General features: G+C 44.1%; 1 protein-coding gene across 1 annotated transcript in view; it reads right to left on the bottom strand.

Annotated features, from left to right (window-relative positions):
- Window positions 1–7,317: 7,317 nt before the first annotated feature.
- LOC138297264 (uncharacterized) overlaps window positions 7,318–27,204 on the bottom strand; it is a 141,497-nt gene continuing 121,610 nt past the window's right edge. Inside the window, exon 9 of the mRNA XM_069236719.1 lies at window positions 7,318–7,767. Coding sequence (XP_069092820.1) covers window positions 7,442–7,767 — 326 coding nt within the window. The 3' untranslated portion in view covers window positions 7,318–7,441. The remainder of the gene's footprint in view (window positions 7,768–27,204) is intronic.

Below are 27,204 nucleotides of genomic sequence, written 5' to 3'. Positions count from 1 at the left end.
TGTTGAAAAAGTCGTTGTTCAGGCTTTGTCGTTGTTTAGCAGATGTGGTTTATGCTATCGTTGTTTAGGACCTATTTGTTCCGTCATATATTCCCGTTAGTAAATCGCTAGAAACAGCCACAGCACAGCAATCTATGAGTGGTGGAAGGGCCAAGACATAGTGCTTTTCACGAATGATGATTGTCTTTTTAGATTCTACCTGTTGAGTGTATCCGTGTATGCTCAGATAAAATACCCAACCCCTACAAAGTACCTGTATTCATTCAGAGCCAGAGCTTTACTCTTGATAATACAGTGACTCACTCGACGATTTTTTTAAATTATGTAATATTTTTAATATCCAGAAAGAGTGAGATGCCCATCAACCCGAGCTCTGCCGGTAATACTTAATCACTCAAAGCTCTGTTCTTGATAACAGACTCAGTCAGCGTTCTGCTCCAAGTCGAACACTGACTTGCATACATGCTCTCATATTCGTACTCCTAATTACAAAATCTATTGATACCTACAGTGCACCACAGATTTCTGATAATACCCATGATAACAGTCTTATGTTCGGAAATAGACGCACTCATAGCTCTGCTTCTTATACTACCCAGTGAACAATTCTCCAGATAATATAGACTTACTCAATATTTTTATAATAAAGTCTCTCAGAGCTCTAACCCAGACACAAGCTAGAGTAAGATCTTTTCTGCAATGAATAGCCAGGCATGTTACTGTTCTACTCATGATAACACAACATAATCAGAGCTGTGCTTTTATTATAACCAGAGTATTTTTCTGAATACACAGACTCACTCAAATCTATACAAGTCACTCAAAATGAGTAGAGTTAGATGTTGCGACCGTACGTCCCATCTACGCAGTGTTTTCATCCCTTTGTCACTGAATGCTCCCATACTCGAACAAAGTCTGCTGTGGACTGTTGCCTCACAAAGTTGACCCTGCATAAAAAAAACACGTTTTTGCCAAAGGTGAAGCCTTCAATACCAGAGCAAGTGTATAGATCAATGAAAAGCCACATACCCTGAGAAGAGAGGTAATGCCAACTCTCCTTTACCAATCCAAGAGGTAATTAGATTCCATCCCACTCACTTCACAACATCCAAATTAAACAGGTTTTGAGAAAAGTATTTTGATGTACATAATTGTGTCATAAATCTACTCTACAGCATTTATAATAAAACTGCTAAAGTGGTCATGGTTTGAGAGTAAGCTTCTTAATAAATGTTTCTTAAAAAAAAAGGTTTTTCTTTAGTCAAATTTCGAAGGGACATCAAAAATATATTTTATATTTTTTAGTCTCTAAAAGTGATGAGTCTAAAGTACAGTGGTATTCTCCCTTCACAAGGAGACACGGATACCACACTTCACACTCCTTGTTTTGAGGCCACACGTATGCACAGCTACAAGTCTGCAAGAACACAACATGAGCATTCTCTTTCAATCACACACAACACCTAAACATGCCCCACACTCAACGCACTGCATTCCCACACTTTTCTAAAGAAACACATGCCAATATGCTAAACAATTTTCTCAACCCTTTTAGCTCCACAACATGCCAAGGTGCAGCAAGAGAATTCGAGACTCTGATCATGCACAACATCAAAAACACTCCTGCACAGGCCTCTCAACAAACCTGCATCCTAACAACAAACCTGCATCCTAACTAATCACAGTCCAGAGTAGCACACTACCCGTCCTCAAAATGATTTAAAATGCAACATACTACAATGCAATATTTCTGACATTGTCCTTAGTCCAGTATATAAACATAGTTAGGATTGAAGGAATCTAAACCAGAAGGTGAGCCCCAATTGTATGGTTGTTTAGCATGCTCCTGTACCTAGTGCACAGATGACAAAAGACTCAAAATGGGCGCGAAGACAAATGCCTCACAAAAAGTGCATAGCATTCCATACTAAAGTATTACAGTATTGCACTGCATAATCCAAAATGATATAACCTGGAAAGGATACAGATGTTTCAAAGTATATACTTTCTTTAAAATGCTACATCTTGCATCATTTAAAGCAGCAGTTGCTAACCTTTGCCCACGCACCTCTCCCCCCCCGCCTGCAAAACTTTTACAGTAAAAATCAAATAAACTATGTTTATTAGTTTGTTTACTGCATAAGGGACAGGGCCATGGGTGTGACAGGGACTGAGGGGGAGTGCCAGCACTCCACTCACTGTGCATGTAGACTCTCTGTCCAACCCAGCAACGCAGTGCCGAATTGGAGATCAGGCCCAGCCAGGGCACCCTGTCCAATCCTACTGCTGCGTTCATACTGCCGGCAGCATGAAAGCAGCAGTAGGATTGGACGCAGGGCAGACTGGGAGTCTGAGCCAGTCGCTGCAGACGAGGAGCGGTTCGGAGGTGGCACAGTGAAACAGGCACTTTTTTCTTTTTGGGTTGCGCTCCCCTCCCCAAGCCACCTGCTCCTTCTCCCTCCCGCAAGCCACGACTGCCTCAGGGGTCTGGGACTGGTTAGAAAATTAAATAATATTAACAGATCAATAAAGTTTATATATAAAGAAGCAAAATGTGAAAAATTTTATTTTATTTTTTTTAAACAGTCCGTGTATGAGCCGGAATTTGAAATTGGAGGCTAAACATTAAATTGGTGTGCTCAGCATGATTTATTGCATCAGTGCAAATGCATCAAACAGAATATAGTATGGATGACAGGAGGCCTCATTTGAGCTTAGAAAAGCCCCACACTTCTAAATAAAATCAAGTTTGTTTGTAAATTAAATATTTCTTTAGTTGTGTATTTGTTTGATGAATGCTGATTTTTGTATTTGTGTATTGTTTTTAGGTTTAAATCACAGAAGCTGCTTAAGCCAGGCTCCCAGGTTTTCATTAATGACAGTGGGTTGGGGTGGGGCGGTGTCTGGGGGGGTCAGAGGGGGGGAAATCAGGCGTGCTCTCCAGATTCAAAGAATGATTCAGTAGTGGCTCTCAGATTTTAGTATTGACTAGAGCGGGGTCCACAGGAGTCAAAAGGTTAAGAACCACTGGATTAGAGGGTCAGGCAAAAGCAAACATAGAAATAAATTATTACAGTAGCAGAACTAAAGAAAGGATGTGATGCATGGTGGGGTCTAGTGCTGCAGCACCTGCCCCACTGCTACTCCCATTATCCCTGATCTAGAGGGATCACAGTCATGAACCTCAGATGATCATGGGAACACAAGGAGGTACCCTTTTTCCAAAAAAAACAACATGAGCCATCTTACAAACACCAAGTTATTGATCGGTCTCCTCTGGTCCTCAGTTCACCCATGGCTCAGTACTTTCACCCCTTAATTACTCCCTACATTATTCACCTTTTGCAAGAGTGGGTTGTTTCTTGGACGCCACCCTGTTTTTACTCTCCTATTATGAACTTTTGCAGACTTCCTACTTTAAGACTTCATTTCAATTTGTTGAAATTTTTTAGATTTAGAACTAGCCGAAACTTCTGGTTTTTCTTTTGGACCAAGAAAATGGTGCTGAGAAAGTCAGAAGAGTCGAACTGAACTGGTTCTATGGCCTGTTTGGAGAGGAGGGATTGAATCTCGTTGTGGAGGAGCTAGTGTTCTTGAGAGAAAACCAGGGGAAGAGGGAAAAGGGACTGATAACATTTTAAGAGGTAACCCTGAATGGACTGAATCACCCAAAGATCTGATGTGAGAAGCAACCATGAATCTACGAACAAAGCCAATCTGCCTCCTACTATAGGGAGGCCAGAATTGAAAACTTACAGGACAATTGTTCTCCTTTGTTGGAATAACCTCTGCTCCAGTACCCTCTTGAACGGCGGGGGTAAAAACGTTGCTTGTATCCTGAGTAGGCATCAGGCTGGTTCTGCTGATGGTAGGAATCTCGGTTGGGGTACTGACCCCTGAAGGAGCAGCCGGCAAAGCGACTCCTCCCTTTGCTGACACTGGAGAAAACCTGTGATGAAAAAATCTTCTTTAGAGAGAGATGAGCCTTATCCAAACTGGCAAAGGTGGAGACATATTTACCCAGCTCTTTTATGAAGGAGTCTCCAAATAATAGGCCTCTAGCCGAAGGACCCTCTTCCTTGGGGGCCAGCGACACCAATTTGGGGTCAATATTTAGAAGTAGACTTTCTTCTTTCAGTGGATAATTGGGTGTTCGCATTACCAAGCATACAAATAGAATGTGGTGCCCAAATAGAAAGAACCACAGGGATTATTGGAGACTGTTTCATTTTGGCCCCTTCTGCCAAATCGAGAATCCTAGTTAGAGGACCCACCAAGTCTAACAGTATATCTTGGCTCTATACACACCTTTTTTTAGGATCTTTCCCGAATTTGGTAAAAAACATAAGCATGTTTGGGTCAATAACAGGGGTATCAGTAACATTGCTGGGTAATGAAGGACAGGGACACTCAGACTTTAATTTATTCCTGGTAACCTTATCAATGGAATGACGTAAATAAAAAGAAAATCTGCAACATGGTCAGCAGGAAATCATTCCTTAGAGTTAGGATGCACCATGAAGGAATGGTCGAACATAGGTTCACCAGAATAGTCTTCTTAAAATTTGAGACACAGGGTGAGCGACACCAACGTCAGTAGGAGAAATTTTCTGCCTTTTCTCCCGAGGCCCATAAACATATTGATCAATAGATCTGTCTAAATTATCTGTATGACTAAGGGAGTCATCATCATCATCATCAGTGTCTCTCAATTGGGTAATGTGGAGGGGGGAGCAAGGGGGTCCCGATTTAGAAACCTCTCGGGTGGGAGGACCAAAAGATACAGAAATGCCTTTTGAGGGCCCAGGATGGGAGGCCGCATGTTTCTTGCCTTTGACAGAAGGCACATCACTTGTAAAAATCATTTTGGAGAAGGAGGCTTCGAAGGTTTTGGACATGTATAACATTGAAACAGATACCACCTGTTGGACAGTCATTTATAAAAGTCTTTAAAGGTTTCCTTAAAAAATTGAGTCTTCTTCCTCAGACATACTGAGAGGGAGACAAAAATAGCCAAAAATGAATAGAAAATAAAGGAAAACTGGTAAACTAATTTAATCCAGCACAAAAGGTGGTTTAAAAGCAACCTAAGAGAGGGAGGACTGGCCTGAGGAGATCGGCATGTCGTCAAATCGAAGAAACTCCTACCGCTACAGAAGAGGAGGCGGTAACCGAGAGCCAAACCCCTCCCAGCGGGAAGTCAAACAAGGAAGCCAAAACTAAAGATCGGAACGTCGCAACACCGCGACCAGAGCAACGAACTTGGAAGGCTGAGGCAAGGAGCAGACCAGTTTAATGTCTCTCCAACGGCCAAAAGACAACCGTTGGAAGACGCGAAGCCACAAAAGAACACACGAGCGAGGGCAAGACAGAATCATAAATGGGTTTGCACACAAATACTGATTAAATACCAATAAATATAAACATACTGAATATGAATAAAAGGAAAAGGTGCGAGTACTTATCTTGACTGCGAGCAGCAAGAAAAGAGGACTTGTTCATAGTCAATATAATAGCTGCACTGTACGTCCCATTGGTTGTTCCCCCCCATTGTGATGTCACTTTGTAGTTTTAACTTTTCTTGGGAAATGTAGTTTCTTTCTTGGCTGCTGTAAAAATTAAAGCAAGAAAAGATTGCATAATATGAGCCTCCGGTCTTGTAATAAAATCATATGTTTTTTCTCTGGTCTTGCATAGCTGAAAAGGGTTTGTTTGGGTAGAAATAAATTCTTATTAGTAAGGCCAACCTAAACCCTTGTTTTACAATTAAAATTCCTATTTAATATTTCCCCAGAACAAGCACCCCTAAAATATACTGCCTACCAATATAGAGGATGTGTGACTCCAGCACCTTTTAGTCCTCGTTGTCTTATGTAATATTTCCCATACATTGATTTACTCACGTGCATTGTCTCTGTATCATGTGAGTGTGATGAAAAGCGCCCTGACACCTATAAAAGAACTGAAATACATATGAGAGAGGGACTATGGAGAGATAAGGGGCACCCTTGGCGGACGATAGTAATGGAATCAATAGATAAAGATACCTGGGGCGCCAATGAAGGCTGTTGCACCCGGTGCTGCCAATCCTAAAGCCAGCCCTGAATAGCTCAAGTTTCTGTATTAACTGCGGTTCACTGCTCTACAAGTTTGCTTTTATTTCCAAATTATTTTTATACTTTTAAATAACTTTGTGTATGGGGTCATTAACTTTTTTTTTGCAGATGCACAGGGCCGGGATACACTTTGGACCATAGCAAGGCACTGTAATTCAGTATAAGGCTTGCACACTTTAGTGTGCAGCATATGTATGTTGTTAATTGTCAATAATAGAAAAATCTGAACATAGAGCCTAAGCATTTTTCTGAATGGCTTACATATGCATGAGATGGACCATGACCCAAATAACTTCCATACAACTTATAATTATAAGAAACTTAATGGCATTTTGGGATGGATGTTGAGGGTTAGCACATGGAAATGTCTGAATGAAAAAGAGAAGCTAGCCATGTGGTGGTAAGTGATGATGATGGGGTGGGGGTGACATCTAGAGATATACATGTTAGGGCGATACAAAATTTTAATTAGGCTGGCGAAATATGCCAATTTCACACGCATTTCCCACAAAATTCTCAGTCATTCACAAAATCTTTCATTATAAAATGTTGTGTCCTAGCTGGCCGGGATGGCTCCAATGATTCATTCTGAGTCAGTGGTTGTAGGTGGGGCTCTCCAGCACTCAATGGTGGGGACCGCGACTTAGCTGGCATCAAACACCCTGAACAAGAGAGAGGCAGAAAAGCAGGAACAAGGAGGAAAATATAAACAGAAAAACAGTGACACAGGGAATAAGGGGGGATGAAAAAGAACCCACAGGGGTAAGAAAGTGGCTGGGAGTGTGAGATGGTGGATGAAAAGCATTTCGTGTAATGAATACTAGATATCTTTGGTACTCTGCAGTCACGGTAAACAGCAGTGCTGGTGGGGGGCTCCTAACAAAACTTGACACCAGCACCTATTTTTTCAATTCCTGTGTCTTGCCTATGCAAAATATGCGAACAGCAAACTCTGAGACATTCATGCAATTTCGGCAAAACTGACAAATTCATAAAACATGAAAACATTTTCATATACTTCTAGTGTAGGTGCACGTAAGATAGACTGACAATTGTGTTTTTTTTCTCCAAAATACCACATAAAACGACCCTCACAAAACAGTTTGACTACACATGGTGGGAGACACCAGAACACAGCTATTAATTATTTCAAATCATAAAGTCCAGACATTTGATGCTTTTAGGTTTATTATTTCGGGTGATGCTATTTGTATTTCAATCTTGGAATTCACATAGAAGCATTTACAACAGCAGGACCCCAAGCTATGGAATCCCAATCCACTCCTGTATTTCATATTCATACACGGTGGTATGCAGTTCAAAGGTCAGAGGCACGCAGACTTTTCTAGGGTGACCGTGGTAACATCGCTCAGTCTCTTGCTTGTAGCCTGTCCTTCAGCAGTGGTCAGTTTTACAACTGGAAAGACCCTGTGTGTTACATTTTCAGACTCCATAGACATATGAACAAAAGATGGCCTTGGCCTGTCCGGCTGCGCAGCGAGATCTTTTGCTACAGACAGGTCTATAGTCCTCTCCACTTGTCTTTTTCTCACCAGCACACAGGAAACTACAACTGCCAAAACCAGGAGCAAAATCACACCAAGCAACGAACCCAGTAGGATTTCCACATAGCTGAAAAAGGGACCAATCCCTGAGGAAGAGAAAAAAGTTAAAGGTTAAATGTAGAAATACCTGCAGCATTAACAGCAGATAAAAAACTAAGTTATTGCAAACACCAAGCTGTGTCCAATACACAACATGGTGAATGCCATCGTAGGGCACATATATACTTAAAAAGTCACCTCTTTTAGAAATGCAATGATGAGCGTTAGCCATTAACCCATTTAAAATTAACAAATAAGGAACAAGGCTCTCAAGCATGTGTCATGTTAAAAGAGAACATGCAAACGGCGCTCATACATGGTCTCCTTCACATTAGTAAAGCATGTGCGCTGTGGTGCCACCTTCAAAGCCTTTCAGAAGTACCTTCATATGCCAAGTACAGCTTCATAAATGATATTGTCAAATAATGCCCTGGCCTATTACCAAATGTCTAGTCAGTCTCCTGTCACTAGGGACAGCCCTGTATGCATTAGTTTGAACTCAGTGCTCAGATATGCTGTATGCTCAGATACAGCCTTTTGTTCCCCTCAGCATTCCCCTCCCCCCTCCATCTCTTACCTTTTGAGTTCACCTACCCTTGTTCTGCAGAGGGGTGTATAACAATAGGGAAGGGGCTGCTTGACTTGTGACAGTTTTGAGTGCAAGAACAATACAGATTCCCCCCTCTACCCATGGTATCACCCAACCTGCTAGGAGTCTAAGCTTCCCCTGTCCCTTCTGGCATGGAGAGGGAGGTGTGAGAGGACATCGTCCACTGCAAGATGGTGGTGGAGGAGGGGAGCGCCAGGGCTCCAGGTACAGAAGTGTGGAACAGATTTTTCATGTAAATGGTATACACTTCATACGCATCAAATGATTGTTTCAAAATGGTGCATGTGATCATTGCCTTCTTCATGGTGACAAACATTTCCCTTGACTAATTGTCTATGATACAATAATGCACTAAAGAAACTTCGCAGAGACTCAAGAACAGCATTTATTTCAGCAGTGGGTCCAAGACCCAGACTGCACGCGTGTGCACCAGAGGGATCTTATTCCTTAGGGCAGTGCCCCACAATCACCCATATAAGTTTCTCTAGGCTTCACTGTTAAAGCTCTTGCTCACTGGTAACTAGGAGATACCATTCGGTTAGGGAAAGCTGCAGTTTCTAACCTGGCTCCACCTTCCCTTTCATTGGATCTATAAGTCCTTCTGTTAGCTACAGGCACATGAGCACTTCTCTCCAACAGGACTGCAGTTTTCATGAATATGTGGAATCTGAGATTGCAACTAATCAGAATTTTATGGAGCATACATAAGGTATTTTGTACATGGCATTCTATACTGAATATGTGCACAAATTGTTAGATTTGCACATCCTAAACTACAATGCTAGATATGCCGAATGTAACATTTGCAATATTTGTGCTAGGTGACATGTCAATGGTGAATGATTGGCACAGGAGTAGACATATACCTCCATCACAAAGATGCTTCTGTGCCTGGCCTGCTCTCCTCTTTCGCCCCTGTGCCAGGCCAGACCTGGCACTCAATGACAAACGCACTACACAGGAATGACTCCAGTATGCACTGTGGTGCCCTGGACCCCACACGCTCATGCTAAACATCAAGGTAGGTGCACATTACTCTCTACTGCTGTGCTAGCAATAGCAATTTAGTTTAAATTCTTCAGACAGGACCTTCAAGGACCACTCAGTGAACTGTGGTGACGATATATTACTATTTTTCATCTGCATTTAATGACACGCTAATGCATAACACGTATAGTGACTGCTTACATGTAAACAAAGTGATTTTTCATTGCTATAATCAAGGTGCACTAGGGCTAAGTTGGCTCTAGTTATGATAGGCCTCATATCAAAAGACTCCATATTAATCAAAGGCATTTCTGCTGGATGTTATCATTTCAGATATAGGTTCAACATGTTCCCTCGTTAGTGTGTAATGTTATTGTTAGGATTTTATGTGAAGGTCGTTTCTTGCATGATTTGGATTGTAGTTTTCTGCACCCGTGTAAGAAACGAGTCAAATAAGTCCTCCGATTGTCTGATACCTCTGAAGGACGTGGGACAAACTGCTTATTGAATTAGTCACGTGAAATGGGCAGACATCGTGCTCACCATGAATGTTTAGCTTTGATTGGTTCTTACTCCTTGAGAACCCATGCAATATATCTTTAGATGAAGTTTCATATTTGTTTTACAGACCTTAGTTAGTTAGACATCTTTATGCCTTCAGAGGAAGACATCACTGAGAGCCCATGATCCTTTTAACCCTGCTCAAGGAGATAGCTTCTTAAGCAAGCACATTTCTTCTTGTCCTGACTGGAACCTTAATTTGTTATTTTTGAGATTATGCTTGCTGACACCTGGTGCTTATAAACTTCTCGTCTCTGTCCACAACAGCAGCTTGCCTTCATGGGGACAGAATCTACTATAATTTGCCTTTTCAATCTTTAAGTAACTTGCTTTTGCCTCGACTAGGGGTGGGCAGATTTTTTATTTCTGCAGGCCGAACTGGAAGAATTTAGTAACTGTGTTATTCTTGTAATACGGAATTACTAATAAACTCCACAGCTCTACTTGTGGAATTCATCAGCACTAGCTTAAAAAGGTCTCTCAGTGACTGTTAACAATATCACCCTGAGACTTCTCTGGTGTGGATTTGTTTTTCTTGTCTGGTCGAAACGAGGTATGTTGCAGAGCTTCAAAGGCCCCGACAAACACTGGTACATCAGTTCTTTTTCCTAATCTATTATTCACTGGGCACATAGAGAGTCATCGTCAGCTCAGCCAATCAGATTGGTGTTCTTTTCTCCGAGCCTGGAAATCTTCTCAGATCTCTTTCAGTGAAGCTGCAGCCTTGCGGATACGATCTCCCTGAATTCTAGTGAGAAAGCAGGACCTTACACTTGCTCAGGTAAGTGTTGATGAGATTCTGAGGATGAAGGGTACAGGGAAGGTAGCGATGTTGCAAAATCAGAATGAAGGTGCTGGGCCTAGTTATCCATTGACATGGAAGAAGCTGGGTATCATATCTGTGCGCAACTCAGAGGTGGTGGTGCAAAGCGTCCTGTCCTGCTCACATTGTGATCTCAGGAGCATGTAAAATGTAATATGACCTCCATAAACTCTGCAATCAATAGGGGATGGTGGTGAGGAACTTGGGCAATGTGGCTTTGTTATATGAGAATCCCAGACCATAGAGAAGCCAAAGGAAATGTGTATATTTATTCTGTTAACATTTCAGTTGGGTCTCTAATTCTAAAATACACTAGTAATTGCAACAGTAAATACAATGGGTATAGTAACCCTCCCCTTCCCCCAAGAAAATGATGAGGGACTCTCCCGCCCAGAGTCTCCAATACCTCACAGATATTTTTGGCTCTGGGCTGATGAAGTGTTGATGGAGTGTAGGGGCCTGAGTTACCAGCCCCATGCAGCTTTTATTATGTTCCTGCTCACATACAGCTGTATGAACTCTTCAGCATGGATGTTGAGCCATGACGAGCCTTTGCCACCACACCACCATCCACCAGAGAGGTCAGCTATCCGCTTCCCTTTAAGCCACCAATATTTAAAATGAAACCGACATGGAACTACAAGGATGAAAATGGAGTCTTTTGGCAGTTCTTTTTTTTTATTTTTTATTTTTATCTGCAGGTCATCTGTAATCAGGGAGCATGAGTCAAAGGGAACAAAAGCCCACAGTGTTCTCACTCTGCCGGTCCCACACTGAACCCTATCTGAGCCTGCAACTTTAATCTGCCTCCTACAGTGTGAGACCACATGCAAGGTGACAGCTGGAGATCATGATAGGGCATTAAACAGTAATAAAGGGGTTGGCAGAACTCTGCGCAATCTTGCAGAGTTGTTATGTAACTCCATGGAATTCTGCAGAGTAAAACTCTGCGAGTTCTGCCCACCCCTACTCTTGACTTGTTTGTATTATAATCCCATATGCTGTATCCAGGTGAATATTGACTTGTGACTAATTGATTTGATTGTGTAATTTTACTGATAAACCTTCATGATTTGCAATTTTACTCCTCTCTCGTTACTGTGGAGCAAAGTCTGCTTTACTGTCATTGATGTGCTAGTAAATTGAGGATTTAGGCCTAGGTTCGAGATCAAGATCCATTCCAGCAGGTACAGCAGAGTTTTGAATGTGCACCCAGTTTTGCATCACGCTACCAACTGTGCCTGCCATGTAAATGGGGCAAGACTGGTAAGGTTTGTTTATATTTGCACATCCTTTTCCTAGATAATGAAGTGGCAATGCAAACTAAGCATTACCTGGTACTGCTTCACCTATGGAAGGACGAAGTGTATGTCACCAGCATGGCCTGTCAGGCCTTCCCACAACGCAAATCTGCCATCTCTTGATGAGACCTGTGTTTAAGAAAAGGCCAGCTGCACCTATCCTAAAAAAAAATTGGCACTCCCAGAACCTCGGCTGTGCAGTGATTCTTATATAAACCTATATTCTGACAATTTGCCTAACAGGGAACTATGTAAATACAAAGCAACAATTTAATGACACCCATTCTTAAGAAAATCAAAATAATTTTTTTTTATACTGAGTAATAACTGAAGCATTTTAATGTAACGCTCGAAACAAGTATAGCTTTATTCACTAATATTTCATTATAGTAGGACTATTGTCAAAGACCACATCAAGATTGGAGTGTTTGAGGGAGGGGTGGGGCTGTGTTTGGGCTATGATAAAGTTCGGGTTTAGGACTGAGGGGGAGTTAGGGTGATAGCTATGGTTAGTTAAAGCCTAGGGTTAGAGTTTCTGCTTTTTTTATGGTTGGGGGGAAAAACCTACATGTTATTGGGCATTATTAAGCAGATGCAAGCATTGGTGATTTTAGCTTCCAGGATTAGAAACTGCATCGACCACCATTTCATCTAACCATCTTCCACAGTGGTTGGTCTCGGCACATGTACACTAAACTACAACCAGTGCTTAATTTGAGTTTGTGGTTGCCGGTGTCGGCACAGCACTTATTTTGGGGGACCAGCACATATTTTCCCGCATCAGCCATTTTCAAAACAGAGGAAAAAAACAGTTCAGAATTCCAGAGAAAGACGGCAAACACAGTCACAGACAAAGATATTAGAAACCTGCAGGAGTGAGATTTAAGGGAATAAAGGGTCTGATAGTGGATTAAAGAGATATGAGCTCGATTTAGGACTCCCAGTCTTGCTGTTCGGCGCACCAACATTCAATTTCGTCAGTCATAGGCTTCAGAGCAGAGACTCGGGCACCAGCACTCTCACTTTTACAAAGTGAGCACTGATTTAGACTAAATTTAACTCCCACGGTGCCTTTGGACGAGGGGGCAGATTGGTCTATTTGTATGAGGCCAATCTGCCCCCAAGGGGGACAGAAACCACTAGACACCAGGGAGTTTTTTTGTTTCTTCGTGAATTTTACGCAAGGGGAGCGACCCCTTAGGCAAGGGTCGTTCCCCCGGGGGGCAAATTTGTTTTAGACCATTTCTGCCCCCCTGGGGGGCAGATCAGCCTATTTTAACTAGGCCGATCTGCCCCCAAGGGGGGCAGAAACCACTAGGCACTGGGGATTTTTTTTGTTGTTGTTGTTTTACAGATGGTGAGCGACCCCTTAGGCAAGGGTCTCTCCCCTGGAGGGGCAAATTTTATTTAGGCCATTTCTGCCGCCTTTGGGGGCAGATCGGCCGATTTGAGGTCAATCTGCCCCCAAAGGGGGCAAAAACCACTAGGCACCGGGGATCTTTTTTTTGTGCGCCAATGTCACGCAAGGGGAGCGGCCCCGTAGGCAAGGGTCGCTCCCTGGGTGGTTTGGGCCATCGGGGCAGAACGGCCTATTGTTATTAGGCCCATCTGCCCCCAGGAGGGGCAGAAACCTCTAGGTGCCAGGGCAAAATGATATATTTTTTATTTTTTATTTTTTTAGATGGGGAGCGATCCATTAGGCAATGGTCGCGCCCCTGGTGGGCAAATTGTATTTAGACCATTTCTGCCCCCCTTGGGGGCAGATCAGCCGATTTTAGGTCAATCTGCCCCCATGCGGGGCAGAAACCACTAGGCACCGGGGAATTATTTTTTTTGCGCCAATGTCTCGCATGGAGAGCGACCCTGTAGGCAAGGGGGGGGGTTGGGAGGGCATATTTATTTTAGGCCATTTCTGCCTCCCTGGGGCCGGCTGAGCTAGAGGCCAAAATCCACAGGCAGGCACTTTGTATAAAACACCTCTGTTTTCTGTGAAAAAATGTGATGTGTCCACGTTGTGTTTTGGGCCATTTCCTTTAGTGGGCGCTAGGTCTACCCACACAAGTGAGGTATCATTTTTATCCGGAGACTTGGGGGAACGCTGGGTGGAAGTAAATTTGTGGCTCCTCTCAGATTCCAGAACTTTCTGTCACCGAAATATGAGGAAAATGTGTTTTTTTTTGCCAAATTTTGAGGTTTGCAAAGGATTCTGGGTAACAGAACCTGGTCAAAGCCCCACAAGTCACCCCATCTTGGATTCCCCTAGGTCTCTAGTTTTCATAAATGCACAGGTTTGGTAGGTTTACCTAGGTGCCGGCTGAGCTAGAGGCCAAAATCTACAGGTAGGCACTTTGCAAAAAACACCTCTGTTTTCTGTCAAAGAATGTGATGTGTCCACGTTGTGTTTTGGGGCATATCTTGTCGCGGGCGCAAGGCCTACCCACACAAGTGAGGTATCATTTTTATCGGGAGACTTTGGGGAACATAGAACAGCAAAACAAGTGTTATTGCCCCTTGTCTTTCTCTACATTTTTTCCTTCCAAATATAAGAGTGTAAAAAAGAAGTCTATTTGAGAAATGCCCTGTAATTCACATGCTAGTATGGGCACCCCGGAATTCAGAGATGTGCAAATAACCACTGCTCCTCAACACCTTATCTTGTGCCCATTTTGGAAATACAAAGGTTTTCTTGAGAGCTATTTTTCACTCTTTATATTTCAGCAAATGAATTGCTGTATACCCGATATGGAATGAAAACCCACTGCAGGGTGCAGCTCATTTATTGGCTCTGGGTGCCTAGGGTTCTTGATGAACCTACAAGCCCTATATATCCCCGCAACCAGAAGAGTCCAGCAGACGTAACCGTATATTGTTTTAAAAAACCTGACGTTGCAGGAAAAAGTTACAGAGTAAAACGCAGAGAAAAATTGCTGTATTTTTCACCTCAATTTCAATATTTTTTTTCCCAGTTATTTTCTGTTGGAAACCTTTGTAGGATCTACACAAATTACCCCTTGCTGACTTCAGAATTTTGTCTACTTTTCAGAAATGTTTAGGTTACTGGGATCCAGCATTGGTCTCATGTCCATTTCTGTCACTGACTGGAAGGAGACTGAAAACACAAAATAATCGTAAAAATGGGGTATGTCCCACTACAATGCCAAATTTGTGTTGAAAAATTGGGTTTTCTGATCAAGTCTGCCTGTTCCTGGAAGCTGGTGATTTTAGCACCGCAAACCCTTTGTTGATGCTATTTTCAGGGAAAAAAATCAAAAGCCTTCTTCTGCAGCCCCTTTTTCCCCATTTTGGCTAATTTCTTGGCCTCCTTCAGGGGAACCCACAAAGTCTGGGTACCTCTAGAATCCCGAGGATGTTGGGAAAAAAAGGACGCAAATTTGGCTTGGCTAGCTTATGTGGACAAAAATTTGAGAGCCTAAGCCCAAACTGCCCCAAATAGCCAAAAAAAGACCTGGCACAGGAGGGGGAAAAGACCTGGCACAGGAGGGGGAAAAGGCCTGGCACAGGAGGGGGAAAAGGCCTGGCACAGGAGGGGGAAAAGGCCTGGCACAGGAGGGGGAAAAGGCCTGGCAGCGAAGGGGTTAAAAAAGAGATTATTCACTCAAAATAAGCCATAGTGCTGTTGACTAGAAAAAAAAAAAAGAAAAAAAAATCATAGCTATTTATCTTTGCTGTTTTCATTGAGCAAAGGTGCTACGTTTTGTGCACTTCGATTATACAATGTAACTGTATTGCTACTTATGGAAATAATTCTAATATCCAATTCAATTGTACACTACCACAGTAGACGTTTTGAGCTGCTATGGGCCTGAGGTTTCCAAATGAAATGACTAAATAGCTATTTATTTTTTATTATAAACATACTTATAGGTTGCACGATTACACGATAAACAATTACCAGCCGATAAAGCCCCCAAACGTCTGAATTATAATTTAACCAGAAAAAGGAGCTATGAGAAAGTTTCAGTTCCCTCCTTGTAAGGATCAGGATGCTATAACTGCAGCTCTACTGTTCTTCATAATGCTTGGCTCCTCCTGCCTGCAAGAGATGGAAATATTGCTCTAGACACGTACGACCTGAACTTAGGCCGTTGGATGAATGATTATGGTAGGAAAGAGTTAACTTTCCCAAACTAACCCAAAAATAACGGGAAAGTCTTCTAGAAGTACTGCAAGGGGACTGGAGCTTTTGGATCCAGATGCCAGGGCTAATTAAGGTTTGTTTTGTGTTTCAAAATACGTTGGTGTGAGATTTACACTAATTTAAAAAGCTTACTATGGCTTTTACATGGCTTTAACATCCTCGTATGCGCCATTAACAAACATTTCTGCATGCAATAGTGGCATCTTCACAAAAAAGGTGCGTGCGCCTCAACAATGTGATGGCAATTTTACCCCTTAAATCCATAAATCAAGGCAACACCAAGCATTTGAATAATAGATCAATGTGCTCTTCTGTAGGAAAGTACAATCTTGCCTGGCATGTTACCCCCATTTTCACTGTATGTATGTTTGTTTTTGCCCTTGTGTCACTGGGATCCTGCTAGGGAGGACCCCAGTGCTCATAGTGTATGCCCTGTATGTGTTCCCTGTGTGGTGCCTAACTGTATCAGAGGCTCTGCTAACCAGAACCTCAGTGTTTATGCTCTCTCTGCTTTCTAAAATTGTCACTGTAGGCTAGTGACTAATTTTACCAATTTTAATTGGCACACTGGTACACCCATATAATTCCCTTGTATATGGTACTTAGGTACCCAGGGTATTGGGGTTCCAGGAGATCCCTATGGGCTGCAGGATTTCTTTTGCTACCCATAGGGAGTTCAGACAATTCTTACACAGGACTGCCACTGCAGCCTGAGTGAAATAATGTCCACGTTATTTCACAGCCATTTTTCACAGCACATAAGTAACTTATAAGTCACCTATACATCTAACCCTCACTTGGTGAAGGTTAGGTGCCAAGTTACTTAGTGTGTGGGCACCCTGGCACTAGCCAAGGTGCTCCCACATTGTTCAGGGCAAATTCCCCGAACCTTGTGAGTGAGGGGACACCATTACACGCGTGCACTGCATATAGGTCACTACCTATGTGTAGCTTCACCATGGTAAATCCGAACATGGCCATGTAACATGTCTAAGATCATGGAATTGTCACCCCAATACTATTCTGCTATTGAGGTGACAATTCCATAATCCCCCCAGGTCTCTAGCACAGAACCCGGGTACTGCCAAACTGCCTTTCCGGGGTTTCCACTGCAGCTGCTGCTGCCATCCCCTCACACAGGATTCTGCCCTCCTGGGGTTTGGGCAGCTCCGGCCCAGGAAGGCAGAACAAAGGATTTCCTCAGAGAGGGTGTTACAACCTCTCCCTTTGGAAATAGGTGTGAAGGGCTGGGGAGGAGTAGCCTCCCCCAGCCTCTGGAAATGCTTTGATGGGCAGAGATGGTGCCCATCTCTGCATAAGCCAGTCTACACCGGTTCAATGATTCCCCAGCCCTGCTCTGGTGTGAAAATGACAAAGGAAAGGGGAGTGACCACTCCCCTGACCAGTACCTCCGAGGGGAGGTGCCCAGAGCTCCTCTAGTGTGTCCCAGACCTCTGCCATCTTGGATTTAGAGGTGTTGGGGGCACACTGGACTGCTCTGAGTGGCCAGTGCCAACAGGTGACGTCAGAGACCCCTCCTGATAGGTTCTTACCTCTCTTGGTAGCCAAACCTTCTTTTTTGGTAGCCAAACCTCCTTTTCTGGCTATTTAGGGTCTCTCCTCTGGGCTATTCCTCAGATAACAAATGCAAGAGCTCACCAGAGTTCCTCTGCACTTCCCTCTTCGACTTCTGCCAAGGATCAACCGCTGACTGCTCCAGGACGCCTGCAAAACCACAACAAAGTAGCAAGATGACTACCAGCAACATTGCAGTGCCTCATCCTGTCGGCTTTCTCGACTGTTTCCTGGTGGTGCATGCTCTGAGGGCTGTCTGCCTTCACCCTGCACTGGAAGCCAAGAAGAAATCGCCAGTGGGTCGACTGAATCTTCCCCCTGCTAATGCAGGCACCAAAAGACCATCACCGGTCCTCTTGGTCCCCTCTCATCCTGACAAGTGTCTCCCACAGTCCAGTGGCCCTTCTGTCCAAATTTGGTGGAGGTAAGTCCTTGCCTCCCCACACCAGACAGCAAACCTGTGTACTACGTGATTTGCAGCTGTTCCGGCTTCTGTGTACTTCTCCAAGGATTCCTTTGTGCACAGCCTATCCTGGGGTCCCCAGCATTCTGTCCTGAAGTGCTCAACCCACTGAGTTGTACTCCGACGTCGTGGGACCTTCCTTTTGTGACTCTGAGTTCACAGAACTTCCAAGTGCCTGCTCTGGTACTTCTGCAGGTGCTGCCTGCTTCTGCGGGGGCTCTCTGAGTTGCTGAGCACCCCCTCTGTCTTCTCCTCCAAGGGGCGACATCCTGGTCCTTCCTGGTTCCCAGCAGAACCCAAAAACCTTCACTGCAAACCTTGCAGCTAGCAAGGCTTGTGTGCGGTATTTCTGCCTGGAAACACTTCTGCAACATCCAGCATGCTGTGGGACATCTTCCATCCAAAGGAGAAGTTCCTAGCCCTTTTCGTTGTTGCAGAATCTTTGGCTTCTTCCACCCAGAGGCAGCCCTTTTGCACCTTCATCTGGGGCTTCCTGGGCTCATGCCCCCCCTGGACACTATCGCGATTCTTGGACTAGGTCCCCTTCCTTTTCAGGTCCTCAGGTCCAGGAATCCATATTCAGTGTTTTGCTGGTGCTTGTGGTTCTTGCAGAATCCCCCTATCATGACTATTGTCTCTTTCTGGGGTAGTAGGGTAACTTTACTCCTACTTTCTAGGGTCTTGGGGTGGGGTATTTTGGACACCCTTACTGTTTTCTCACAGTCCCAGCGACCCTCTACAATCTCCCATAGGTCTGGGGTCCATTTGTGATTCGCATTCCACTTTTGGAGTATATGGTTTGTGTTGCCCCTAGACCTATGTTCACCTATTGCATCCTATTGTGATTCTACATTGTTTGCACTACTTTTCTTACTGTTACTTACCTGTTTTGGGTTTGTGTACATATAACTTGTGTATATTACTTACCTCCTAAGTGAGGGTATTCTCTGAGATACTTTTGGCATATTGTAACTAAAATAAAGTACCTTTATTTTTTAGTAACTGAGTATTGTGTTTTCTTATGATATTGTGCTATATAAGTGGTATAGTAGGGGCTTTGCATGTCTCCTAGTTCAGCCTAAGCTGCTTTGCCATAGCTACCTTCTATCAGCCTAAGCTGCTAGAAACACCTCTATTCTACTAATAAGGGATAACTGGACCTGGCACAGAGTGTCAGTACCACAAGGTACCCACTATAAGCCAGGCCAGCCTCCTACATTGGTGGTGCAGCGGTGGGATAAGTACGTGGAACTGCTTTACCACTTTGTCATTTGGTGCTTTTCATAAGAAAATCATACTAAATAGTTCAGTATATGCACATTGAACCAAAACAGTTTACTTTTCTATTCTAAAACTTAACAAAGTTTCTGAAAAGTTTTGAAAACTTCTAAAAGTGGATAACTGGACCTGGCACAAAGTGTAAGTACCACAAGGTACCCACTATAAGCCAAGCCAGCCTCCTCCATACATCAATGGGTTTAATTTAGTCATTGTAGTGTTATCACGTTCTCCATCAAATGATATCACTGATTGTATCACAAGCAGGCATGCCCACTCAGATGCCTCACTCAGCCAGAGAAGTCTCCCCCTTCCTTCTTGTCCACACCCCTTCTACTAGGTAATCCGCCATTGGGGTTGACAGAATATTTGGAAAGTCTCTGGCACTTACAGGTTCTTCCTTTCCGCAAGAAGTTCATTCCCCACCACCTTGTGAGGCGTCACTTCTCCATCCTCAAGGCAGTCAGGTTCTATGAATCTGCACCAACTAGAAACAGGCAGGCATGTTAACGGGAGTCAATGAAAGGGCTGTCAAAGCCCCACCCATCCCATTGGTAACATGCATTTTGTAAGACGTTGCTGAGGAGATTATTCGTGGTAGTCATACTTTTGTGATTGTGGCAAGGTTGATTTTTTTTGGGAGGTGTGGGAAATGGGGAGGAAAAATACGAAAAGTGCTCAGCCTCTTCCACCAACCAGAGCACTCAAGGGGCTCTCTGGACTCTTGCAGCATACAGCTCTATACCAAACAATGGAGGGGATGGCTCCAAGTCCTCGCGGTGGAGGAACCTCACCCCCTCCCCCCCCCCCCACTGGCCAGCATCACACAAAACAATGTATGAGTTGCTCAAGTAAGGGCCTTCTTGGTGTTCTGCTCTCTCCTACTATTAGAATCCTCAATGCTGGAAGAGTGCCTGCTCCTTCGACAAAGCCACAAATCAAATGTCTTGGTAGATGAGAAGTCCAGAATTATTTTGGCCAAAGATCTAGTGGTTCAAGTGTCGCTTCTGAAAAGTGCTACAGCCGTCAGGAGGCTCACAAAGATTATAAAGGATGTGTGAACATGGGCCAATGAAGAGTCTGGCCATGTGCTGAATGTACACCCCTGCACATGAGCTGATTAAGAATTTATTTTCAAGCTGTAAGACCTGTTCAATATTAGTTCATGAGTTCTGTACCCAGATCTGTTAACCGAGTTGACAATAAGATTCAATGTTAAAGCACACTGAGGCCAAGAAACTTTGAAACATAAATCAAAGGTGTTTACACAGTGATGAGACAATATTTTCATATCACATATTTACCAGCTGCTGGGTCAATTCTTTTCCAAAACGGGTTTAGAGTTGGTAATTCAATCTTTGTTTCAACTTTGATGAGGGGAAGTATTTGATTTGGGGATTGTTGGACTTGGCCCTCTCTGCAAGGTGACCCCACCAAATGTCTTGTCTTCACCTCTGCTGCTTTCTGAACCCGTTTGTTGGCTTTTACCTTGGCTGACCAGTGCCAAGCTGCTTGAACTCACTTCCTAAAACATAGTAACATAAGCTTACCCCTGATGGGCATATTTAATTTACTTATAAGTCTCTAATAAGGTATCCCAGTAAGACAGTATGACATACAAAAGGCTGGTAAATTAGATGCTACCAGTGTTCCTGCAATAAGAATACAAAACAGTGATGGATAGAATGCTTGAATTTCTCTCAGTCACTGGTAATCACTTGGTGCCGCATCCCAATCCATTATTATTTTGAACACCATACCACCTCAGTTTGGACCCAGCTATATGCAATTCAGTTTTGACCCTGCTTCAATAGGAACAGTTCAGCGCAAACTGCCAAGCCAGGTCCTCCATGAAGTGGAAAACAAGCAACCCAGGACTGGTTTTACCCTAGTTATGACAACATCAGCCACTGGAACCAAGCAATACCTGGCTCAACAGTCTAACAAGGATGAAATGTGTCATGGGTGGATCTGGCCTGGCAGTTCGGACTGCACTGCTCCCATGACGAAAAGGGTTGAGACTGATCTGCATACCGCTGGGTCCAAACTGACGAGGCATGGTGAGTGAAAATTGATGGATTGGGATGTGGCCCGAGCGATTGCCAGTGGCTGAGATTAATTCAAGCATTATATCCATTAGCCGTGTTGTTTTTAGCATTTGACGCTCTATGTGTGATGGGTATGCCCAGACATGGGTCCTAGGCACACTGTGCCACTGGAATCAAGCAACACACTGCTGAAGAGCCCGTAACAAGGGCATAACTAGTCTTAGGCTCTTTGTGTTCTGGTTCAGGGAGGACCTGCCCTGACAGTTCAGGCTGGACTGTTTCCCATGAGGAACAGGGTCGAGACTGATCTGCATACGGCTGGATCCAAACTGAGATGGCATGGTGGGTGAAAAATGATGGACTGGGATGCAGCCCAAGCGAAAGCCAGTGGTTGAGTTTAATTGAAGCATTCCATCTTCACCGTGTTGCTTTTGCATTTGACGCACTAGTGTTCCTGCAGTACTTATCTTGCCACCCACTTAAGTAGCCCCTTAAAGCATGTCTCTTGCCTGCCACTACAGCCAGTTTTAAACTTTTAGTGCGACTTGGCACAATAAACCTTTTGCCAAGCCTAAAATGTCCTTATTAATATATATAAGCCACCGCTAGGCTAGGCCCTACACAGTACCTAGGGCAGGGCGGATTATATTTAAAAAGTTGAACATGTCTATGTTTTACATGTCCTGGTATTGAAAAACTCACATTTGTTTTATCAATACTATGAGGCCTAGCTCTCCCACAGGGTAACATTGGGTTACCTTATTACATTTACTAAGTGATAACTTTTGTTTGGGAGCAGGTAGGAATGTCATGTTTGGGGTCTGATTAATTTTAGTTTAAAACCCTCTTTAATGGTAAAGACAGATATTAAATCACATCTGAAAATGCCACTTTATAAAGTCGTCATTTTTTTGTCCTAACCATTTGTTGTCTGAAGCCTATTTCCTGGGTCACATGACAAGGTGTAGTTGACAGTTGGACTTTGTGTATTCATCCCAGACGGCCTCACAATAGAGGGTCTTGTTGGCACGATGTGCCATTATGACTTAAGAGCTGAATTGTCAAATGTCACACTTCCATTTCAAAGACACTGCCTCAAAGCACACACAAAGGACTTCACACTAGCCTATTGTGCCTGCAGACAGGCTGGGATTAGGGCAGGGAGACAGGAAATTCCATACACTTCTGTAGGGGGGGGGAAACCCAGACGTTTCCTCCACTTGAAAGGGGGCATCAGGTATAGAAACAGGACCCAAAAACCCACTCTTCAGTGGATACTAGAGAAGGATGACTGCCTCTGGCCAAAGGACTGCTCTGCTGCTTGAGGCATGCCCCATTGTGTGATAATAAAGACTGGATCCAAACCCTTTTTTCCAGGCTGACATAACTTCAAGGGTAAAGCTATCTGACCTCCTGTCCTGAGCTACCAGAACAAAAAAAATTCCAGAGGTCTCCCTGCAACTGCCCAGCTGACCTGCTGCACTGGACCTGCAACTGGGCTTGCCTAAGCCCTGCTTGAGTGAGTTCCTGATCCTTAAGAGGTGCCTCACAAAGTCCTGGACCCTTGGTGTGGTATCAGTTGAGCTCCTCCTTGAAGAAAAGAAGAAATCCTGATGTTCTGGGTGGCTCATGACCACGAATGGACCTGTTTGAGCCAAGATATTGCTGCCTGCACTGACAGCCAACACAAGCTCTAGTGAACCAGACTCTTTGCTCTACAGAGCCTGCCAGCAATAATGGGCAATATTAGATCTGCACTTCGGGTTACAGCATTGACAGCCAGCGGTGACTTCCAACACAATTCTCCAGCAACACCCCATTACACCCATCAGGATCTTCGCACTACAGCCACGACTGTCTCGGATGCCCATTTGCTCTTTGCTCTACAGCAACGACCATCTGCATGCTCTCCCTACCACCACCACCTCCTCCTCCACTGCAAATAGAACTTTGTGCTAGACTTCAGAAGAAACTTTCTCAGCAGGATTAACCTGGTCCCTGCATCCTGCCTGATCTTGTGACACTTGCTCCATTCTCGCACAATCAGATAGCTATGAGAGGTGCCTTGTTCTTTTAGGAGCTACACTTGCTTTACATTTAAAAAAATGCTAGCTCTGCTTCTACCGATTGTATTTTTGTTGTTTTTATGTCAAATATTTTATTAAATGTACTCTTTGTCTAAACTGGTGTGGGATTTTTCTTGGGTCGTGGTTTTACTTTATTACTGTTTGTGTACTGCATAGATACTTTACACATCGCCTCCAAGTTAAGCCTAACTGCTTTTTGTGCAAAGCTAACAGACGATTAAGCACAGGTCAATTTATTCACTTTTTGTGGTTCATCCCGACAAGGATTGTGGCTGTTGCTTGAGAAGGTCTCACCCTCCTCAACCAGCAACCCAATTTCTCACATTGGTGCTCAATGGTGGGGTTCAGTATTTGTCTAGTGTCATCCAGTGATTATTGTAACACTAAAAACCCATTAAAAATAATTTGATACCAGATTGGCCCTCTTTTGAAATTATCCTTAACTGGCTATGTTTTGCTTTTTCATGGTTCTGACTGTATATGCCTGTGATCCTACCTGCAAGTATGGAGTTCAAGCTCAGCAACCTTAGCTAGGCTGCCGTTGAGCTCAGAAAATTCTGGCAGGAGAGAGGGCTTCCAGCAAAAAGGAGGACCAAAAAGGAGGCACTTCAGGTGGTCTTCAGAGCCTCTGAAAAGGCCCACCAGTTGCAATTCACAGCAGAAAAGGAGGCAGCCGTAGAGGAGCAAGAGAAGGACCAGGGCACAAGTCCTGAGCTGCAGCAGCCTAGAGGAGAAACCCTTTGCCAGAGCATGGAGCATTGTGCCTTCCAATGGCCTGTCCACAGAGGAGCTGGAGGACAGAAAGGCTGAGAGAGCATTCCAGCTGTAGCTGGCCAAATTAAAATTGCAGGCTGCCAAGGAAGAGGATGCAGCAAAGAGAGCAGTTGAGGAAAGGAAGTTGGCCCTGAAGAAGGGTGCCTGGACCCTTGAGGAAAAGAGGTTGGCCCCGGAGGAACAGAGAATGGCCCATGAGTCATGTTTCAGAGAGCTGGACATCAGGGCCAAACAAGCAGAGTTCAGCAACAATGGTGGCAGGGTACCTACAGTGTCCACTGAAGACAAGAGGGCCCACATGCCCAAGTATCCGGTGTTCAACTTTGTTGATGGGGATGATATAGGTAAGTGTTTCGGAAAATACGGGGTTGCCCTGGAGACGTACAAGGTTCCTGAAAAAGACAGGGGAAGAGTCTCTGAAGGCACATACCTACTAAGGGGAGGGATGTCCTGCTGGCTCTAGGAAAGTGGGACAGGATGGAGCACCCAACCATGAAGGGCACCCTTATTAGAAAATATGGGCTTACTCTAGATGAGTATAGGCAGACATTTAGGGACTGCCAGACGTTGCCCCAACAATCAGGGTGAATTTTGTAGGCTACATTTACAAGGCCATGAATGATTGGGTGAATGTCCACAATGTGAATGATTACAAGGGGCTGTACAATTGGTTTGCAAAAAAAACACATTTTCAGCAATTTTTTTCCAGAGCTGCACCAACACTTGAATGACAGTAAGCTCACTGGTCTGAGGGAGCTTGCTAAGGAAGTAGACCTTTGGGCTAGTACCAGGATGTCTAAAAAGGTACCTGGAAGTGACCCCATGAAGGGCGGTTCAAGTTCCCCCCAGCAGAGTAAGTGGGGGCGTCAAGGAAACAGACAAGTCACAGGATATGGTGGGAGAAAAGGTTTCCCGTCACCCTTCAGAGAAACAGAGAGAAGGTTCTGGTGGGAAATGGCCCAGGGCACCCCATTTCAAGCCCTCGTGCTTTTACTGTCCTGAGTTCGGACACAAGAGGGACTTTGTCATAAGAAACCACCCAGTAGTAGGAACTCTACAGGGGTGGCAAATATGGACTTGGGGGAAAGTAGTCCCCAGAGGCAGGTGTTAGAACATACCCTATTCTCCTTTAGTTGGGAGGTAGACTCAGAAGGTGAGCTTGTGATCCCAGAGGGTGAGAATTGTCACTTCCACCAGGTAACAGTGAACGGGATCTCTGTCACTGCTCGAGGGTTACCAGTGCTAGCCAGACTATGGTAGTGGAAAAGCTGGTTTTCCCAGATCAGTACAACAGACAGGTATGTAGGGTAACTCCGGCCCAGAGAGAGGACTTTTTCACCCCACTGTGCTGGCATCCCTGGAATGGGGTAGAGAGGTGACTCAGTAGGGTCATAGTTAATCCCCAAATGCCCACTGAGTGGGGAATGAGTTGCCACCGGCAAACACCTTAGTTAGGCACAAAATGCTACTACCTCTTACTCCTTTTCACACCATCCCTGGACATGAGGGAAAGAGTGGAAGAAGAGTGCCTAACACTCAAGGTTGCTGCCCCCACTCTGAGAAACCTCAGCAGTCATAATCCTGGATGGCTTGGGGCCTGGCTCTTGACACACACAGTTGTCAGTGGCCTCTGTTGATTGCTCTCCTCATGTGCAGAGTATTGCTTGGGTTGGGGACAAACGTCTGATTCAAAAGGAGGAATGGGACATCACTTTGTTGACCATAGTGGTACTATCTACTGGGATGCCTCTGTGAGCAAGTTAAGGCAAGGTGAATCACAGACTGGGTTCATTGGTGAGAAGAGTTCCCCATGGGTCATTTCAGTGGCTTCGGAGTGTGTTGCCTGAGGGATCTAATTGTGTTCAGTGATGCATAGAAACCGCATGGGCCTCTGCAGCAGGGATCCAGTGTCCAAGTTCTATTGCCTAAGCAGGGAAGCTCATTCAGGTATTTAGTCTACCTTGGCTTATTGCTGGAGGGGAGTGGTGTTTGATTTAGCCCACTGCAGAGTCACCCCCAACGTTTTTGCTTTCACCCTTCCTTTTTCTGAACCCATTTTTGTTGCTTTTATGACTCTGTATCCCTACTAACCACTGCTACAGTGCCTCTGCTTGTTCCCTAAAACATGGTAACATTGGCTTACGGCAGATTGGCATATTTAATTTACTTATAAATCCCTAGTAAGGTAGTACGCCATATATCCAGTGCTGGTAAAGTAAATGCTACTATTGGGCCTGCAGCACTTATTGTGCCATCCACTTCACAGTCCTTTGAAACATGGCTCAGGCCTTCCATTAAAGCCTGTAGGCAGTTTCAAACTGTCAATTCGACTTGGCACAATAAACCTTTTTCAAAGCCCAAAATTCTCTTTGTGATGCATATAACCTACCCCTAGGGTGGGCCCTAAACACTTCATAGGGCAGAGCGCATTATAATTAAATAGCTGAACATGTAGTTTTAGGTTTTACATGCTCGGCAGTGAAAAACCCACAAAATCTTTTTTTTTTTTTAAACCACTGTGAGGCCTGCTTCTCTCATAGAATAACATTAGGTTACTTTATTACATTTAATAAGTGATAACTTGTTTGGGAGCAGGTGGAAATATCATGTTTGGTATCTGATAAGTTGTCATTTAAAACCCCCTTTAATGGCAAAGTCCAATTTTACATCACAATCCTGAAAATGCCATTTCTTGTTGTAGCTATTTGGTGCCTGCAGCCTGTTTCCTAGGCCCCATGACAAGGTGTAGTTGGCCTTTGTTTATTCCTCCCAGACAGCCAGACAATAGAGGGTCTATGTGTGGGCAGACTTTGAGAAG

This window comes from Pleurodeles waltl, chromosome 5 (genome assembly GCF_031143425.1).
Source record: "Pleurodeles waltl isolate 20211129_DDA chromosome 5, aPleWal1.hap1.20221129, whole genome shotgun sequence".
NCBI classification, from domain to species: Eukaryota; Metazoa; Chordata; class Amphibia; order Caudata; family Salamandridae; genus Pleurodeles; species Pleurodeles waltl.
This window is presented reverse-complemented; position numbering and strand designations above follow the sequence as displayed.